This window comes from Aethalodelphis obliquidens, unplaced genomic scaffold (assembly GCF_003676395.1).
Source record: "Aethalodelphis obliquidens isolate GAN/ISIS:26980383/991018 unplaced genomic scaffold, ASM367639v1 scaffold5, whole genome shotgun sequence".
Taxonomy (NCBI): Eukaryota; Metazoa; Chordata; class Mammalia; order Artiodactyla; family Delphinidae; genus Aethalodelphis; species Aethalodelphis obliquidens.
The window spans coordinates 56,310,756-56,331,358 of NW_020837949.1; the positions used below are offsets into that span (position 1 = coordinate 56,310,756).

A 20,603-nucleotide genomic window follows, 5' to 3' on the forward strand; every position below is an offset into this window, starting at 1 on the left:
GAGTTCTCCTTAGCTCAGGTTACCATGTAGCTACCATTTTCTACCATTTTGATTAGAATACTAATCAAAAGCTCTTTGCTTCAAAATCCTCATTTTAAAGGGGAGCAATACGGTACCTACATCATATGAACAGTGGAGGAGAAAATGAGAGGAATTTAAATGTGAAGTCTTTTGAACAGTGATGGAAAAAAGAAAGAACGGAAAGGAAATTGGAGACAGTTGGCATAGACAACACTTCTGGGGAATTTTGCTGAGAAAAGGAGCAGAAAAAGTATTTTTTAAAATTTCTTTTTTTTTCTTTGGATAGATGCTGAACAGCATGTTTGGAGCTATTGGAATTATCACTAGAAAGAGAAGTCTTGATGAAGCAGAAAACAGATGGGTGAGGGTGGAAAAGAATCCTAGGTGAGGAGGGATGAAAATTTGGGCACAAATAGAGATATCTTACAATTTCAATTTTGTCATACACAAAATGTTTATCTTCTTTGATTGCTTCGCCCTTTTCATCTCTACTAGGAAGGGGATCTTTAAGATTTATCTGAATCATGTTGTGAAAGGTCATCAATATTAGGAAGGGAATGGTAGAAAGGTCTGTTTGTACAACGATTTATTTGGAGAAACTGAAATATGTAGGTCTGCTCCTATGAGGAATAAATTCTACTAACAGTAAATTCCTCTCTTTCTTTCCCAGGGTGGAGGTTAGAGCAAAGATTTCCATGGTTTTCGTTTTTGGGTAGCTGTTGGTAAACAGTGAGACCCTGGGGCCAGCAGGGAACTCAGAGCAAGGAACTGAAGAGGAAAAAGGACAAAGAGGAAGATAAGAGGAGGTTAAAGGGAGAAGGGGTGCCTAGATGCTCAACTGAAACTGACCATACAGATTAAAAATTAGGTGACTCTATGGGAAAAATAAATATGTGTCTTACAGTCTCCTTGGGCTCTGTGTGTATTTGTGATTGACATGTAGTTTTTTTTTCTGATAATGGGCTGTACCTGTACATTCATTGTAGTGATTTGGTCCATAACAAAGGAGTTACAAAGGTATGAGGATTTGCTTCTGTTTTCTTTTCTGGCAAGTGCAAGAATGTTAAATTTGTAGTTCTTCTTAATTTGAATCATTAGAAAAAGAAGGAGCTTGTTGCTGGGAATTATAAAGAGGAGATAAAGTGTACTGCAGAAAAGGCAAGGAAATCATAAGAGAGCTAAAGGGAGATGAGAGAGTAAATCTAGGACTTAAAACTAGTGATGTCTGAGATATGTGAAGCAGAGACTGAGAGAAGGGAGTGAAGCTCTTGAAGTCATAGACATAGAAAGACATTGGGCATTGGATGGCGGACCTGTACAGGAAAAGATTCCTCTTAGTACATGTGTTATCTGCATGAAACAACAGGCATTTTCATGCCTTTCATTGTAATTGGTGATAGGAAGTGCCTAACAAGTTCCTGGTAAGCAGAACTAGTTTTTTAGCACCCATTATTACTAACTTAAGATATGTAAAATGCACTTTTCACTGTATTTATTGTGTTGCTATTTCCTTTTTTACTTCAGTGAGTACAAAAATATTCCTGAGGGTTTCACGCTTCATTCTTGATCTTGGACTCCCTTGTCCATACAGTCTTAAATTAATCACTTGCAAATTGCCTGGAAATAGGGATTTCAGGAACCTATTTTCTAAACTTGCAGAGAGATTTCTGAATTTCCTACTTTGATAAAGTTAAAAGTACACTGAAATATGAGGTCTTAGTACAGAACACATAAATGGGATAAAATGGTGATTAGTTAACTGACCTTAGATAAGTCATTTTAATTCTCTGGATGGCAGTTTTCTTATGTGTGAAAAAAGGGTAATATTAGATGAGGTCCAAGGCCTCTCTCTACTCTTTATGTTTATGTTCTTGACATCCTAAGGTGCTTTTCTTAGGGTAGCAGCTATTCTACAGTTTAAAGGGGAAGGACTCATATTTTAGTGAGAAAGGGCCCAAAGAATTTTGAAGTATTGAATCTCAGATTTAATATCCACTTATTAAGTTGAATATCTTTTCATAAAGTGGCAGTTCTGTGTTTTTTGCCAAGGTATCAAGGGGGATGGTGGGAATCTACATCATTGCCTTGAGAATGCACTGGAAAAAACGGCATAGCTCCTGATATAAAACTCGGTAGTTGCCTCTGACAGTAAGCAATTTGGTCATTGACTTATTGGTCCACTTAATACATTTCACAGCTCAACCTAGAAACCACTGCTAGACTGAGCTGTAGATAGATGGCCTGAGTGCAATTCTGGCCAATCTGTTCTCGGACTTTGGGGAAATCATTGCAGAAGTCCTTGTTTACTTTTTTTTTTTTCTGAAAAGGGGAAGAACGCTTTTTCTCTACTTTTTGTGTGGTTAGGTTGAAAAAGATTAACTGAGTTTGTAATATTCTGAATATGATTGGGAGGCATTTTCTTACCATGGAGTGCGAGCATGACTAGAATAGAAATGTAGGTGACTTTTGGATCTTGACTCAGAAAGCTGAATCTTAAGTAAGAAAGCTTGATTGGAGAGTCTATGACTGAAGTTATGGGAAGAAATTTTATTTAATAAAATATTAAATATGATACAAATATTGCAGCCCAGGGAAAAACGAAACTACTTTAGCAGAAAATAACATTTTATATGGCACTTACAATAATCATTAAGGGGAGTGACCTAGTTCTTTAGTCTATTTTAGAAACTGCATCATGTAATAATACCTTAAATAATATATTACCATCAATAGTATCTCTGAATATATTCAATGCTTATCATACCAAATGATATGATATCATGTTATTTAATTATTTTTCAAATATGTGTGCTTTTTCAAATATATGTATGACAGTGAGAAGACAGCACAGCTGTTACAATAGCTGTTTGCTTAGATTGCCTACACCATTTTTATCAGATAAGTTATAGGTAGCAAGTTATAAGAGTATCAGTGAGGAATGAAATTTTCTTTACACAGTTTCTAATCTCAGCCACTAAAATCTTTTTATTTTGCAGGAAAGACATGAATCTATTGATATGATGCAATCCTTACTTGTAGTGAACTTTGCAGAATAAACAGATAATAGGGTGCTTTTGCTACATTTTAGGATCACATAGTCTTTTGCCATTGCTGTATTTCCCCTGACAGATGTGGAATCCATGCTGGCAAAACAGTAGTTTACGGACTTAAAAAAATTAGCTTCATTTTGAGAAATTTTCAAGTGCTCTTTCCTTGTTGTACGAGAAAATGTAAATGACTAAACTATTGATTTTAGGAAGTCAACCTCTGTAAGAACAAATAAATTTTATGAAAATAAATGATATAAAAATGGATGAAATTTTAATTTCCCCTTAATATTCCAAATATTTGTACTTAAATGAAAATTCAATTTTATTATTAGATTCACTAATACGTACTTTTTGAGTACAAAAAAGGAAACCCTTGACTTTTTGCATATAAGGCACTACACTAATTTGGAGAACATTGATAATGCCATTAAAAATCTGACATACAGAGACTTCCCTGGTGGCACAGTGGTTAAGAATCCACCTGCCAATGCAGGGAACACAGGTTTGAGCACTGGTCCGGGAAGATCCCACATGCTGCGAAGCAACTAAGCCCGTGCGCCACAGCTACTGAGCCTGCACTCTAGAGCCCACAAGCCACAACTACTGAGCCCGCGTGCCACAACTACTAAAGCCTGTGCGCCTAGAGCCCATGCTCCGCAACAAGAGAAGCCACCACAATGAGAAGCCCGCGCACCACAATGAAGAGTAGCCCCTGCTCACCACAACTAGAGAAAGCCTGTGCGCAGCAACAAAGACCCAACGCAGCCAAAAAAAGCAAATAAATAAATTTATAAAATTAAAAAAAAAATCTGACATACAAAGTTATAGCAATACTCTCCCCTTCAGAGACTCCCTTAAACTATAAAACTAAGACATTATAAAGGACTGTCCAACGATAAAGGACACTTTTGACATCATATTGCAAAATTTATCTATATTCCAGCAACAAAAGACTCCCTAGACCAGTTTCACTGTATTTAATATAAACATCAGACTTCACAAAGTGACCTCTACCGTGGCTCAAAATAGTTGGCATTTACTTCCCCATTGCCATGTATGATATTAGCAAGCACAACACAACTATTATTGACTGAAAATAAACTCTTGTATCTTTGGAGAAAATAGAAATTATGATGTACTTTGAACAGACTTTACGAACTACATTTGGGGCTTCAAATTTCTAAGATTTTTTAAAAGAAAAAACAAACTGATACTCAATATTCCAAAATACAAAAACATTTCCAAATTACCCATGGTCTTTACAACATACTACCAATGGAGAAAAGTAAATTTGTGAAAGAAAGAAAGTCTTAAGGGACAATAACTGCTTTAGCTACTTATGAACATGCTATCTATTTCTCTAAAGTATATTTAATTTTATTTTAGTAGAATTCTTCAAATGAATTGTCTCTAAGTTCTTCTTAAAGCCAATTACAAAAAATTACTTAGGAAATGACAGCAGTCCCATTGTTATAAAATTAAGTGTGGCACTGACACAATGGATACTTTCGAAGCCCAGAAAAATGCACAAAGATAAAAAAGCCGGTTACGGTCATCACTTAATTTTCCTAAAAATTTCAAAACCTAAACAGATATATAGGCTTGAATTTGACAACAGAAACACTGGAACAACAATCACAACTATGGGAAACTCAAACATTTAAAAAATTTACAAACTGTATATTTCAAATATGCGGAATATGAACAATATTAGGGATAAATGTAAATAACAATCACATTTACTATGAAAACTATACCATAAGATACCAGTAAGTGCAAAGCTCTAAACTACTGAAGAAGGCTAAAACTTAAGTTGTTTATTTAGCTAATTTGTTCTTAAAATTTAAGGAATAAAGTTTTTTTAAAAAATTTCTGTCTCTTGGATATAAATAAAACAAGAGACTTTTAAAACTGATAAATAGGAAGAATGGAAAGAAAACACCTGGTGAAAATAATGATGACATAAAAACAGTGGGAATGTTGGAGAAAGACTTTAAACTCTAAGGTTAAAGAGGAGAATGAGGGAGAAATACTAAAGTAGAGAAAAAAAATTTTAATTGAACTAGCCATTGGGTAAAGAGAAAGGCTAAAGGCATTTTGGAGAAATAATACTTTTAAACACATTTCTCCCGATTGTGTATAAAATATTTTTTGTTAGTTTGGAATCTCACCTTTTTCCACATTTCATAAGATAGGTAAAAAATAGGTAGAGCTAACAGTTTGCCACAATATCTTTAATTAAAACAGCCCAAAACTATGTTCAAAACTTGTTTTAAGTTTCACTGTAAGTGGTCACAAATTCATGATCTACAAGAATATTTACCAAAGTAGAATGCATTAAAGAGTGTTGAACCTATATATAAACTCTGTAAAAAGAAGAGATTCATTAAGTTTTTAGAATGTCTTAACTTTCTTAATGAGTGCTACTCACAATAACTGTTGTCCTAAGAAAACAATAACCATCTATTTATTGAACCTCACTTCTCCTAAATGATCCTGTTTCTTTGCTGGAACAAAGTGTGTTATTGTTTAAAATTCTAAGCTGTTCTTCAATTATCTGAGTGAATCTACAGCCTAAAGCAAATATTTACCTTATGCCCACAATTTAATAAAAAGGTAGCTAGAACAAACTTCATGCAGTGCCTTACCTAAGAGAAGGAGGTATATTTTGCACTGAAAGACCCCAACCGTGCTGCTGAAGGGCTCCATGAAAGCATCCTGTCCCATGCATACAGTGCCCTGTTCCTGGTGGCAACTTGGTTCATGGACCAGCAGCTGCTGGTTTATTTGCCAGGGAAATTAGCAGTGAGGTAACATACCCTAGCCTGCCTCTTGCTTCTGTGATTTGAATACAGAATGAATGTGTATACAAAGGACACAGGGAGTGGGAACACCTGTTATATGCTCTGCAAAAAAACAGGCTTGTGACTTTCAGAACAGCTTCTTAGCGATTATCAGTAATTGTCAGCATATTTCATGAATTATTCTTAGTTATTAATAATCACATGAAGGAAAACATCCTTTTGGGTGACTCTAATGAAACCCAGTATGCTTTCATAATGAGAGCATATTGTGAAATTTCCTGAAAAACAAAAGCGGGTTTCCTATCATGTAAAACGATGCCATTATTTTGAAATTAAAATTTTTTTCAATGAAAATTGCAGTATTTCATGTATCTGCTAAACAGTTATAAATCACCATGAAATCACTAAGTAACATGTAAAAGTTATACCAAAGAAAATAGAGCATCTTAATGTCTTTAAATGTGTATTTTTCTATGTAGTACTTCCTGTTACAAATGTCTGCCATGGTTTTATTGAATCTATGGATTCATGTAATTTTTAAAAGCAAACCACAGGTGTGTTTCCAAGTGACACTGAATCATGGACCGTGTGTAATTATAAATAAAAGCTTAAACCAAAAGATAATATCTGAGGTCACATTTTCACAACTGAAGCACAGAATAAGTGAACCAAGGCCCAGAGACAATCTTGCCTCTTACAGTGGTATCTGGGCTACAGATTTTCTGCCTGGCCTTTTCACTGCCATGGCAGCAGGCAGTCTGCGCACTTCCGCTTAATTTACTAAGTTATAAGTTAACCTCTATTTCATTTAATCTACTGCAAGAAGGTTCTAGTCCAAGCCTTTGCTATATAAAATAAAAATCTGCATCTAATCAAGCAAAATTCCTTGCATAAATCATTTTTTTAAAGTAAAGGCTCACTGAAGAAGTTCAGTGACAATAGGGGAAGGAAGAATATTCCTCAAGTGTAATTAAAGGTAAAAAAAAAAGGAATGATAGTTATTTTGGAGTTCAAGTTTGGAAACACTTTTAGCATTAAAGCTTCCAGAACTGTTTCTACAGGCAAAGAAAATAAGTGACTATTGGAAAACCTGAGGCCTCTTCAGAGGTCACTTTATGACCTCTCCAAGCTTCAGAAAAATGGTAAGAGCTTCTCCCTGGTAATTATTATACCACAACTTTCTCTGTGCTATCTCTAAATCTTGCATGTGTAATTTAGAGATAGCAGCATTATTTCAGCACTTATCTCATTAACCTCAATTGATTTTATTGCATGTTTATTTTCCCTCTGGGCTCATCTAATACAAAGACTGGTCTTATTCATCTATGGATCTAGCATAGTGGTTAACTAGTATTTTTGTTAAGTTGTTCCCCCAGAAATAAACCCAAATGTTCCTTGGCCCATGTCCTCTGATTCTCAGTTGATGCTTAAGAAATGCGTATAAATTTTAATATTGGATTGCACAAAATACAATTTGGAAAGTAATATTGAAGTTCTATATATAGCACATAGACTCCCCCTCGCATCTTTTAAATCAATATTAATCTCTAATTGTTTTTTATTAAATAAGCTCTTTCTAGTGCTTTTCAGAAACAGTGCTGGCTCATGATAAAGTGTTTTGGGTCCTAGGCAAAGTGAGAGAAATAAAGATGATGGAGTAAATTTTTCCTAATTTTTTTTTTTTTTTTTTTTTGCGGTATGCGGGCCTCTCACTGTTGTGGCCTCTCCAGTTGTGGAGCACAGTCTCTGGACGTGCAGGCTCAGCAGCCACGGCTCACGGGCCCAGCCGCTCCGCAGCATGTGGGATCCTCCCAGACCGGGGCATGAACCCATATCCCCTGCATCAGCAGGCGGACTCTCAACCACTGCGCCACCAGGAAAGCCCTTTCCTAATGTTAAGTTTACTCAATCTAAAGGACTGATATTTATTCTGAGATTTTTTTCTGTTTTTTTGGTGTTATATTAAAAATCCTTTACTTTATGACATAGTGATAACAGATGTTACATAAATAAATTAAATTCCAAAATGAATTAGGTCATCTTTTCATGTCATGGCACACAGTAAAAAAACGACAACGCCTGTCTGGCACATCCTGAGAAAGTGTTGTCACAGAACCATGATAATGCGCCCTCTAGTGGCAGATAGTAGGAATAAAATCTTAGCTGCTGGAGTTATTTCTGAATTCAGGATGTTTACACAGGAAGCCACACAAGATAATGTTAAAATATACCTTCATTTGATAAAGGAGGCAAGAATATACAATGGATAAAAGACATCCTCTTCAATAAGTGGTGCTGGGAAAACTGGACAGCTACATGTAAAAGAATGAAATTACAACACTCCCTAACACCATACACAAAAATAAACTCAAAATGGATTAAAGACCTAAATGTAAGGCCAGACACTATAAAACTCTTAGAGGAAAACATAGGCAGAACATTCTGTGACATAAATCACAGCAAGATCCTTTTTGATCCACCCCCTAGAGAAATGGAAATAAAAACAAACAAATGGGACCTAATGCAATTTAAAAGCTTTTGCACAGCAAAGGAAACCATAAACAAGACAAAAAGACAACCCTCAGAATGGTAGAAAATACTTGCAAATGAAGCAACTGACAAAGGATTAATCTCCAAAATTTACAAGCAGCTCATGCAGCTCAATATCAAAAAAACAAACAACTCAATCCAAAAATGGGCAGAAGACCTAAATAGACATTTCTCCAAAGAAGACATACAGATGGTCAACAAACACATGAAAGAATACTCAACATCATTAATCATTAGAGAAATGCAAATCAAAACTACAATGCGATATCATCTCACACCAGTCAGAATGGCCATCATCAAAAAATCTACAAACAATAAATGCTGGAGAGGGTGTGGAGAAAAGAGAACCCTCTTGCACTGTTTGTGGGAATGTAAATTGATACAGCCACTATGGAGAACAGTATGGAGGTTCCTTAAAAAACTAAAAATAGAAATACCATATGACCCAGCAATCCCACTATGGGGCATATACCCTGAGAAAACCATAATTCAAAAAGTGACATGTACCACAATGTTCACTGCAGCTCTATTTACAATAGCCAGGACATGGAAGCAACCTAAGTGTCCATCATCAGATGAATGGATAAAGAAGATGTGGCACATATATACAATGGAATATTACTCAGCCATAAAAAGAAACGAAATTGAGCTATTTGTAATGAGGTGGATAGACCTACAGTCTGTCATACAAAGTAAGTCAGAAAGAGAAAGACAAATACCGTATGCTAACACATATATATGGAATTTAAGAAAAAAAAATTTCATGAAGAACCTAGGGTCAGGACGGGAATAAAGACGTGAGCTACTAGAGAATGGACTTGAGGACATGGGGAGGGGGAAGGGTAAGCTGGGACAAAGTGAGAGAGTGGCATGGACATATATACACTACCAAACATAAAACAGATAGCTAGTGGGAAGCAGCTGCATAGCACAGGGAGATCAGCTCAGTGCTTTGTGACCACCTAGAGGGGTGGGATAGGGAGGGTGGGAGGGAGGGAGATGCAAGAGGGAAGAGATATGGGGATATAGGTATATGTATAGCTGATTCACTTTGTTATAAAGCAGAAACTAACACACCATTGTAAGCAATTATACTCCAATAAAGATGTTAAAAAATATATAACTTCAATTGCTTTCCATTTTTATATGATTATTAAAGATGGTTTAGTGTTTTATCATTATAAGAAATTTCCCACCATCAACATCTCACATCTCACCTGTAACCTACTGAGGGGCTCTGATTTACCATACAGTTCAGGAGCTTGTTTATTGATCTTATATTTGCATTTAAAGTGGAAAAACTGATTACATTAAGCAATCTATATCCATGGTGACTAAACTGCAAACAATGCCAGAAGCTACTGGGGGTAGTGTGTGTGTGTGTATGGGTTTGGGTGGGGGTGGCTGCAAGGCTTTTTTCTCACTTCTCAACTCACTCTGTAGTTTACTGTCAAGTTTGTTTAAATTTTAAGTAAGGCTTGTCTTGCTTTATAAAGCAAAGAGTCTTCCATATGCATTTCAAACATCCACATTCATTATTTACTAGTAGCATATGAGTGCTTTGGAATCGCAGGAAGAACTGGGAATGAGAGGTGGTGACATGCCAATGCCAAGGTCAACATAGGGCAGTGGGGAGTAAGAAGAACTGGGGAAAGAAAGCCCTGTCTTATATTCTAATTCGATAGGTCTTAGGAAAGATTAGAGTTTACAGGGGAGAGCTGGCTGCTAGACGAGGCCATCATAATTGCCTATGCCTGTGCTAGTGTTCGCTCCTACTACAGGGCTGCCTCCCAGAAGCCCTAATCTACTGATATGGCCCCTAAATGACTATACAGCAATGTTTTCCTTCCTCGGCCCTTCTCCAGGTCACTGCTTTACCTTTGGCAAGTGTCCTGTTTTCTACTACTGCTTGCTCAGGAAGTGTAGTTACATCATCCTGGGGAGGCCACATCTTTCTGCTGCTTTGATATTTATAGGATGACTAGAAATGTATCTGCCTAATCAAGCCAGGATCTCAGCTTTTATTTAAGCTTCCAGGGGCTCCTCCTATTTGGGCCATCAGAAATATGTCCTTATCTTACTTTACTGCTAACGCTACTGCCCCGAATCAGATCAACTTACTTAATTCTTAGCCTGGATGTTCCAATCTACAAAAATGGGGCTGGCACCCCTTTACCAAGGGACGGCTGTCCAACAGGTTCTCCTCAAGACTTACTGGCAGGCCATTCACACCCTCCACTAGTTTGCTCTGGCCTACCACTAATAACCCTCAGGCAACTGTGAAAGTTCTAAATCTCATATATGTATGTTTTTTGTTTGTTTGTTTGTTTTTGCGGTACGCGGGCCTCTCACTGTTGTAGCCTCTCCCTTGTGGAGCACAGGCTCCAGACGCGCAGGCTCAGTGGCCATGGCTCACGGGCCTAGCCGCTCCGCGGCATGTGGGGTCTTCCCGGACTGGGACACGAACCCGTGTCCCCTGCATTGGCAGGCAGACTCTCAACCACTGCGCCACCAGGGAAGCCCTCATATGTGTATTTTTGAAAAATGGAAATGAAATGACATACTTCACCTTTTAAAAAGTGCTCTTTAGGGCTCTAGGTTTTTGTTTTTATTTTTTAGTTTAGGGAGTTAAAAAGGTAGCATGGGCAGCTCAGTTATTTTCTATAGTGTTAGGGTATGCTGAATTAGAAAATATATTTTATTTAGGCAACAGCACTGATTTACTTTACATGCTTCCAATATTATAGTTACAGCCTTTGAACTTTTAGAGGCCTGGCTGTCCACTTCGTTTTAGTTAATAAGAAGTAAACTAAAGTGTAGAGTATTAGAGTTAAACAAAGTTGTAATGCTTTCTTGCCTCTTCAGGGTCAAGTAGATACAGAAAACACTCGCTTCCCCAGTTTGGCGGATAGGAAAAAGCCAAATACACAAAATGAAAAAAACTTTTTTTTTTTTGTCACCTGCAACTTTGTGTATTGAGGGGAAAAATTCTGGGTTTGGATCTGGGTTCTAGTCCTGTGACCTCAGAACCTTAGATGGATTCATTTTCTCAATCTAAAGAGTAGATTTTAAATGCTAGAGCTGGTTGCTTATAAGAATCCTTGACCTTAAACAAAGAACTCCCGCAAAAATGATAACAATAACAACGGCATCCTCCTCAGGTGAATCTGAACAGTCAAGTTTGAGAACTACTGGACTTGGATCACCCCTAATATATGCTTTTCAACTAAATTGTAAACTCCTTAAAGGTCAAAACTGTATTTTATTAATCTGAAGTGCTTAGGATAGTGTTGACTAGTGCCCAATAATCAACAAATGTTTACTGAATTGGGTTTCATTTTATATGCTAATATGGTCAGCAGTTTCTGTCTCTTTGATACTTTCAGGGACTTCTAAATACTGAAGACTTTCACACAGTAAGAACTCTCTGGCAATTAAGATTAGAGCAGGTGAAGAATGAACTAAACTAAAGTTGCCCAAAAAGTACTGAAATTTCTTCATGGGGTTAGAAGTAACAGAGTCAGAAAACCATATAGGTAAGCATATCATTTTAAAAGGAACTGTCAAGCACAGTGACAGAACTATGAACAGCATGGTTCTGTTGGAGCAGAAAACTGGGCAGAATTATGACTATAATACTTCATAATCGTAAGGTGCTTTACAATTTATAAATTGCATTCACTTACATGCTCTCACTTATCCTTACAAAACCCTAAGTCAAATATTACAACCTCATTTGTAAAAAATTCATAAGACAAGATGCTGAGAGGTCAAAAACTAGAATTTCAGAGTTGCCAATAACCTCTATATTAGTGTCCCCCATTTGCACACCACTTTATTATTTTTGCCATATCTATCACCCACTACTGTTGTTTATCTAATATTTTTCATTAGTTTGGCACACTTTAACATTTCTTTAGTTGTCCTAAGAAATATCTTTGAAATCATGGGTCTGTGTTTTATTATTTCCTAATAAACATTAATTGAAATAAATGCAAAAAGAAAATCCTTGGTAGCCTTAAAACATCTGGATAAACAGCCCTTCATTTTCTGCTTGCACATCTGCAGTAACCTTAGGCAAGTTACTTAATTTCTCCGTACTTCAGATTCCTCATCTTTAAAATGGGGATAATAGTACGAACTCCATATGATGCTTGTGTGGATAAATGAGATACCAAACGTAAAGCTATTAGCAGAGTTTTTGACAGGTAGTAAGCTCTCAATAAATGTTATCTACTGTTAATTGTTAGCTCTGGGTCACTTTTTTTTTTTCTGGTATTCTCATAATTGGAAAGTTCTTCCTTAAATTAAGCCCCAAACCACTCCCCTGTTGCTTTCCCCAGTTTAGCTAAACTGCTAAAAGTTGAAAAGAGGACGTTAAAGTGACATGTGTACTTATTGTTATATTTTCCATCTTGACTTGCCTTAGATTACACAGGTGGTAAAATGATAGGTGGGGATTAAATCCTTTGGTTTTAGTTTTCTGCTCTGGATGCCAATACTGAGGAAGAACAGCCCTAACCTGGACAGCCGCCATTGGACAACGTGGACCACTCTTTTCCTCAGGCCAAGCCCTGCGCCACCTGGGGAGTGCCAAGTTCTCAGGTCACCTCTTGGAGCCTTCCCGTCCTTGGCGTTCCCGTCCCTTCGCGTGAGTCTGTCGTCCTCTCACTCCGCCCCTCAAGACCAGGTGGGGTTTCCTCCACCACACTCCTGGGGCGGGGTGGTCATGTCAGTCTGGTTTACATACTGTCTTTTCAGTGTTTGCTCCTGTTGCTCAATGTCTGGTCACCTATGAGATAGGTTTTCGCCTCGCCAGAACAGCTACCGAGAGCAAGAACCGCTTTAAAGGCCGGCGACCGCCGTAGTCTCTCAGAGCAACAAGATTTGTGGGGCTTAACCGAAGCGTCAGCTGCTTTCCTTGCCGGGAAATGTAGTACCTGGGCCGTCCTCTCGCCTCCACTGCAGGTGCCGACGGCAGCCGGGGGACTACAATTCCCAGAACGCTCTGGGAAAGGAAGGGAAACCCAGCTCGGCAGCTCCACGTGACCACTCACTATGGCTTCCCTGTGTTGGGACCGGCCGTCTGGTAGTTCTGTGTGATTTGTTAGTTCTCTGCGGCAAGGTGCCCCCTCACGAATTCGACATGCAAAGAATCAAATCTCTTATGACCCGGCAGGTAAGTCGCAGAGGCTGAAGCAAAGGTCTCCTTCATCTCTCCTGGAAGAGGAGCCGAGATGTTCTGTCCCTGGGCCGCAGGCAGGCAGATAGCCAAATTATAGGTTGTGGCAGGTGTCAGGGGCACCATAAAGCTCGAGCACACCCTGGAAAACTCACCTAAGCCGCCAGGTTTGGAGCCCTGCTCAGGCGGATCCCGGTGACCCAGAAACATTCCTTTAGATGAGGTCAATGAGGAAGTCGGAGGCTACATTTGTTCGTCCTTTTCTGCCTTTTGCCAGCTGTCCGGTGATAGCCCTAACTACCCTGCAGGGTTCCCTTTATCCAAGCTGCCCATCGTCTGTGAGGTTGGCCTGGGTAGGGAAGTGAGGTCTGTGCAATAAAGATGACTAGAATGAGTGAAGAAAGCAGATAATTTGAAGACAGAATTGATAGCTTTATGACTTTGGGCAAGTCCCTAAATCTAGTAGCTTTAAGTTTCCGGATGTGAAAATGAGAATAATAATTATTTTTGTTCATCCTGTCTCACAGTTCTGTTATCGGAGTCATCAGTAAGTTAGTGTATGTGAAATGATACTTAAAAAAAAATCATTGTCATGGCAAAATAATGGTCTTTTATTTTTTGCCAGAATGCTAATTCATGAATAAAAACTTTGGCTGTTTTCTGTCTCATCTCATAAATGTTAGGGACTTCCTAATAATGTGTCAGCTTCCTTCAAATCAGAAGTGACAGAAACTTACTTTTATGTACTTATTGATTATGCTTTGGTTTTAGATACCTTTATTTATTTCAACTCTAAGATTTTACTAGAATTGGCCATTCTTTATTATTTTTATATGAGAGAAGGGTAATTTAGATTAAAGTTTTAAATCAGTGTGATTTTGGGAACTTTGGAGAATGTGGAGGATGATCATTTAGTGAAAGGTTCATTTGTGAATTTTTTTGTTGATTAAAAAAAGACTACAAATGCCAAATTAAATTCTTATTTGATAGTTTAGAATTTGAGAGATAGCTGAATAGATTACAAATTGTAGATCTCTGGTGAAGAATACACGAATCCTATGTGTTTATTTTACTTCTGTCAAATTATATTGTTAATGTCATGAAAATAAAATTTAGAAGTTCTGTGAATAATAAGAGATTTAATTAAGTGTGTAATAACAGTTGGCAGTTCCTCACATTTGTTGAGTCCTGGTCTTATGCTTCGTAACACTTCTTTTTTTAGGATAGGTTTGAGTCCTGCTCCATCCTGTAGTAGCTGTGTGACCTTGAGCAACTTACCTAACTTTTTTGAGCATCTGTTTTCACATCTTTAAAATACGAATGATAACATGTATCACATGGGGCTTTCCTAGTGGTGATGTGTATATGATATGATCAAGGTAAAGAGATAAAGGAGTTACCACAGTTCCTGTGCCTTATCAAAGAAGTGCATGATCATAGAGATCATCTCAGTGACTGAATTGATGGTTGGAAAGCGGGAAAACTGGAAGCCAGCAGTAATTCAAACAATAGTTGATTTCAGGCTGACTTTGGTATCCGTTTGATTTTTTTAAAAAATAATTTTATTTATTTTTGACTGCATTGGGTCTTCATTGCTGCGCACGGGCTTTCTCTAGTTGCAGCGAGCGGGGGCTACTCTTTGTTGCAGTGCGTGGGCTTCTCATTGCGGTGGCTTCTCTTGTTTCAGAGCACGGGCTCTAGGTGCACGGGCTTCAATAGTTGTGGCACGTGGGCTCAATAGTTGTGGCTCGCGGGCTCAATAGTTGTGGCTTGCGGGCTCTGGAGTGCAGGCTCAGTAGTTGTGGCGCACGGGCTTAGTTGCTCTGCGCCATGTGGGATCTTCCTGGACCAGGGTTTGAACCCTTGTCCCCTGCATTTGCAGGTGGATTCTTAACCACTGCACTATCAGGGAAGTCCTGCATTTGATTTTTAAAACAATATACAGCTTTGTACATTATGCCACCAATACCCCTAAACTGCCTCTGGGATGCTGAATTTGGACTTTTGTGCCTCAGCTAAGTTTGGTGCTCTCTCCTGTTGCTTGCTGGCAGTTTAGCACAGTTGATACTGTCATCATTGTATAGCAACTTTGATTAGTTTGTTTTCTTTTTTTAAAAAATAAATTTTTTAATTTTATTTTTGGCTGCATTGGGTCTTTGTTACTGTGCACGGGCTTTCTCTAGTTGCGGTGAGCAGGGGCTACTCTTCGTTGTGGTGTGCGGGCTTCTCATTGTGGTGGCTTCTCTTGTTGCGGAGCACGGGCTCTAGGTGCATGGGTTTCAGTAGTTGCAGCACGTGGGCTCAGTAGTTGTTACTCGCGGGCTGTAGAGTGCAGTCTCAGTAGTTGTGGCTCACGGGCTTAGTTGCTCCATGGCATGTGGGATCTTCCCAGACCAGGGCTTGAACCTGTGTCGCCTGCATTGGCAGGCGGATTCTCAACCACTGGGAAGTCCTGGTTGGTTTGTTTTCTAACCCTATTTTGTAATAGTGAGTGGGAGAGAAAAGTACAGAAGTCCAGATACCAGTGATAATAAGTTTATGTCTCTTAAATGTAGTGAAATTGTTCTGAAAATGAACTCTTCAGCCTCAATCAGTTGTTTATTGGATTGAGCAGTAAAATCTGTGGTTAGTTGGGATAAAAAAAAAAAAAAAACTAAACTAAAGAGCACATACCAAAAGCTGGAACTACACTGTGTAAAAGGTGAGGTAAAATTCAGAGTTTCACACATATTTTAAAAGTCATCCTAATTATATTTGTTTATGGCTTGACTTCCATGTGTTTAATCATTATTAATACACATTTCATGAATCTGTGAGGTAGGAAGTAGGGTGCTGCCTAGAGTTACATTGGGGATTTTATTTGTACTGTTTGTTGTTAGGTTAAATATAGTAGTATTACAAATAAATATACATAAAGATGTTTCTTTTTTGTGAGGCTAAAGAATATGCTGATAGTATATTGTTGTTGATGTGGAGAGATGTGAAATTAAGGTCTATGAAACTTAGAGTTTTTGGCATTTCAGCTTTCCAAGGATCTTGGTTTGAAGGAGAGTGTAGAGCAGGCTTTGTTAGCGCTCTTTATTTAGATGAGCTCTATTGTTCTGCTTTCTCCATTATGCTGGGCTCTGTTGTTTCAGTTCATTCAACAAATGATTATTTAACACTATGTGCCAGGCACCATCTAAGTTTGGGGGATGTAGCAGTTAACAAAACCAAGTGCTAAGGCAGACGTGGTGATACATGCTTTGGAGGAATAGAGGATAGGGAATCCTGGGAGTTATTGGCAATTTGGGGTCATTTATAATTTTAGATAGGGTGGCCATGGAAGGCCTCACTGAGAAGGTGACATTTGAGTAAAAACCTGAAGGAGGTGAGGGAGTAAACTCTGAGGATGTCTGGGAAGGAGCATTCTGGGTGGAAGGAAAAGCAGATGCGGAAGCCTTGAGGCAGGAGCATGTTTGAGGAGCAGCAAAGGGCGGTGTGGGTGGAGTGAAGTGAGTGAGGAGAGAAGTAGTAGGAGATGAGGTCAGAGAGCTGAGGGCAGGAAGCCTGATCACATAGACCCTCATCCTCATCTCATCTCCTCTACTTTTCTCTTCACCCATAGCAAGGCCAGGGAGACCAATAAGGATGCTAATGCAGTAATCCAAGTGAGATACGGTATGGACCTCACTCAGGGTGCTAAGTGGTGGACGTGTTGAGAAGAGATCAGATTGTGGATGTATCGTAAATGTGGAGTTGACAGGATTTCTTAATAGATTGGATTTGGGCTGTGAGAGAAAGAGAAGCTTCAAGGTTGACTCCAAATGGTTTGGCCCCAGCAATTGGAAGAATGGAATTGCCATTTAGTGAGGTGGGTAAGACTGAGAGAGGAACAGATTGAAGGAAGGGAGAAAGTTTTAAGACTTGTTCATTTCAAAGCCTCTTGGATATTTGGAGAAAGAAAATAGGCAGTTGGCTAAAGGCCTGAATTTCTGAGGACAAATTCAGGGTATAGATAAAAATTTAGGAGTTATGAGAATAAAGAGGGTATACAAATTGACTAAGATCACCAATGGAGTGATTGTAGAAATAAAACGAGTCCACAGTTGGAGCTTTTGAGGATTCAGTGTTTCAAGGTCGGGAGAAGAGGTGGATCTAGGAAGGCGGATTGAGAAGGAGCAGCCAGTGAAGTGAGCAGTCTGCTGCAACCCGAAGAGCACCTGCCCTGTAGCAGATGCTCAATAAATATTTGTTGGATAGAGAACATCCAAATCGAGTGGGTCCTGGAAGCCACGTAAAGAATTTACAAGAAGAGGGAGTGATCAGCTGTGTTAAATGCTACAGATGGGCCGTGGAAGGTGAGAATAAGAATGAGCCTTTGGACTGAGCAGCGATAAGGTCGTCGGTGACCTGACAACAGCGCTTCTGTGGAGTGGTGAGGGGGAAAGCCTGATTAGGGTGGGTTTGAGAGAAACTGAGGGCTGCATATAAACACTCTGTTGAGTTTTGCTGAAACTTTTTCTGAAAAGAAAAGGAATCACAAATCATCTCACAGGCTCCTTTTGATCATTGGGATGTAAGTTGCTGGTCTCATAAATGGAAATTGAGTATTCATAGGGACAAAACAGAAGTAGTCTGAAGTGTAATCTGATTTGGGCAAAGAAATAAAGTTGCAAAGACAGGTATTATTTATGATGATTTTATATAAATTTAAACTGGGGAAATTATGAAAACAAAAATCAAATACAAAAGAAAATCAAATAATGGTTAATGATTATAGTGAAAGTTTTAATTTAATAAAGGCAGAGTACTGCACTTATAACCATGACTTCCTGCTTTAAAGAGGCGAAGATAAAATAAAAATGCTGACTTCATATTTGTTAGTAGAAATCTATAAAATTCCTAATCAAAGGGTTGAGGATCTGTAATCCTAAAATACAGGTGAGTCATATTGTACTTTGAGACATTTACTTAATTCTTTATTTCTGTTTTGATAAGATTAAAAAAAGCATTTCTCTGTGACATTCAGAATAATGGTCAACACTTGAAGAGTGCTTACCATGTACAAGACACCATTTTTGGCCTCTCATATATGTTATCTCCTTTATCCCTTATAACAGCCCGTGAGTTACTGTCACCATCATTAGACTATGATGACAGGCAGGTTGTCTGCAGAAGACATTCTGTGAATCCCCTGCTTCCTAACATGTACATAGGGTTTCCAATTTTTATTACTTTTATTTTGTACCTTTGGTGTGAAGTTGTCATGTATTAGTAGCAAATTATCATGTGTGGTAACTAATTTGGAGGCAAGGCCTTTTTCTAGATATTGGTATATACCACTTGTTTACTTGTTTTAGGCATTGTTTTCTTTACTGAGTAACTCTGGGGAAAGAGAAAATTACACCTGATATATTCCTTCAAGAATTTATTGGAGTGGTTAAACAAATCTATACTTTTTAAAATGTTTGTTTAAAAGTCATGGCAATTATTTTTTTAAAAGGTATTTCGGGGTGGTCGTGATTTTGAATCAAATTATGAAGTTTTACTCTCATGTATGTGTATATGTTTGAGTGTATATAAGTGTGTGTATATAATGTATAGAGAAGTTTATTTCATAACCCAACCTTGCCTTCTTTACCACTTTTGGTGCTATGCCCTTGTGATGACTCTTGGTGAGTAATTGGGACAAGGAAGAACAAACACACAAGAGTAGTTTTGTACTTTTATTTTCTCACTCATTGTAAGACTTTTAGCCTCAGTATGCTTTTCTTATTCCTGCAGACTTCCCTAGAAACTTCATTTTAAAGTCAGTTGCATATTCCCATGGGAACGATGGTCTAATTAGAGATTCGAGCCTAAGACTCCAAATAATTTACTAATTTCTTTGGTGCTTACTCTGTTCCTGGAACTGTGCTAGCTCCTGGGCTATAAAGGCCAATAGAGGACTTGGTCTTTCCCTTCTCTTGGGTCTGAGAGATATATATATTTAATATTTAAAACTTCACTACTTTGGCAGAGGTGTTGGGAAATGTCTAGTGGGGTTTCTAAAACATTAGAGATTATAGTAGTCATCCAGGTTGCTTGTTAAAATGCAACTCCTGGTCCTAATCTAGAAATACCTATTTATTAGCTCTGTGGTGGGACCTAGAAGTTTTATGTGAAAGTTTTATGTTTAAAAACTTCCCTGGGTAATGTTGATGGAGATGATCCATGAGCATTACTGAGAAATTATGTTTCTTTGAAACGTAAGATTTAGGAAAACTTCATAGAGGAGTTCTGAAAGTGGAGTATTGGTTTGGTTTCTTTAGAGGGTGGTGTGTGTGTGCGTGTGTGTGTGTGTGTGTGTGTGTGTGTGTGAGAGTGAGAGAGAGAGAGAGAGTATGAGAGAGAGAGAGAGAGAGACAAAGAAGGGCGGTATTCTGGGGATAATGGAAGATTGGGGATGAGGTTAGAGCACCTTGTCATAAAAAATTGTAGCTATGACTGGTGGTATTTTATAATAGGGAAGAGAAAATACACACCTCTATAATTTAAAAATGAGCAAGTTCTACTCTAAGACCCAAATAATCAACCTAAACATAACATGTATTTTGGTTACCAAGGACACCAAAAAGCCAATATAGAGTATCTAAAGGACAGAAACTTGACAGTAGAGTAAATCTCTCCTCAAGTTCATGTACCAGCTAATTTTGCTTATAGACTAATATTACAGGGAATTTAGGTGTCTGCTTTGAATAGACTATGTTAAAAAGAGGCTTTTAAAGAAAATTTAAATGGCTGACTTCTTTCTGTCTTGATAACTTTCCCTGGTACAAATGAGACTTTCAGAATCCCTCATTTGATGTGAATATAGAAAGTACCAGTTACTTTCTATAAAGAGCTAAAGCAGTGAGATGTGAGATTTAAGTCTCAATTATGTAGTATAAATTGGGTGCATTGCTGAGAAATGATAAAATCTAGGGATTACTTATGTATTAACTAAGCAATTATCATTATTTAAAAATCTTTGGT

At 38.1% G+C, this 20,603-nt stretch overlaps 2 protein-coding genes across 8 annotated transcripts in view; one reads left to right on the forward strand and one right to left on the reverse strand.

Moving 5' to 3' along the window:
- The window catches only part of HEPACAM2 (HEPACAM family member 2), a 48,706-nt gene extending 35,409 nt beyond the window's left edge, over positions 1-13,297 (reverse strand). For 2 of the 4 annotated variants that reach the window (XM_027102468.1, XM_027102467.1), the window contains exon 1: positions 12,948-13,297. Coding sequence is in view for 2 of the 4 variants with exons in the window: in XM_027102466.1 (XP_026958267.1) it covers positions 5,720-5,798 (79 nt within the window). In the remaining 2 variants the exon portion in view is untranslated. Of the gene's footprint in view, positions 1-5,719; positions 6,126-12,947 lie in introns of those variants that run through there. The other 2 variants (XM_027102466.1, XM_027102465.1) reach the window with 1 other exon arrangement.
- A 155-nt stretch (positions 13,298-13,452) lies between these two features.
- The window catches only part of VPS50 (VPS50 subunit of EARP/GARPII complex), a 135,864-nt gene continuing 128,713 nt past the window's right edge, over positions 13,453-20,603 (forward strand). For all 4 annotated transcript variants that reach the window (XR_003431988.1, XR_003431989.1, XR_003431990.1 and 1 more), the window contains exon 1: positions 13,453-13,604. Coding sequence is in view for 1 of the 4 variants with exons in the window: in XM_027102470.1 (XP_026958271.1) it covers positions 13,572-13,604 (33 nt within the window). In the remaining 3 variants the exon portion in view is untranslated. The remainder of the gene's footprint in view (positions 13,605-20,603) is intronic.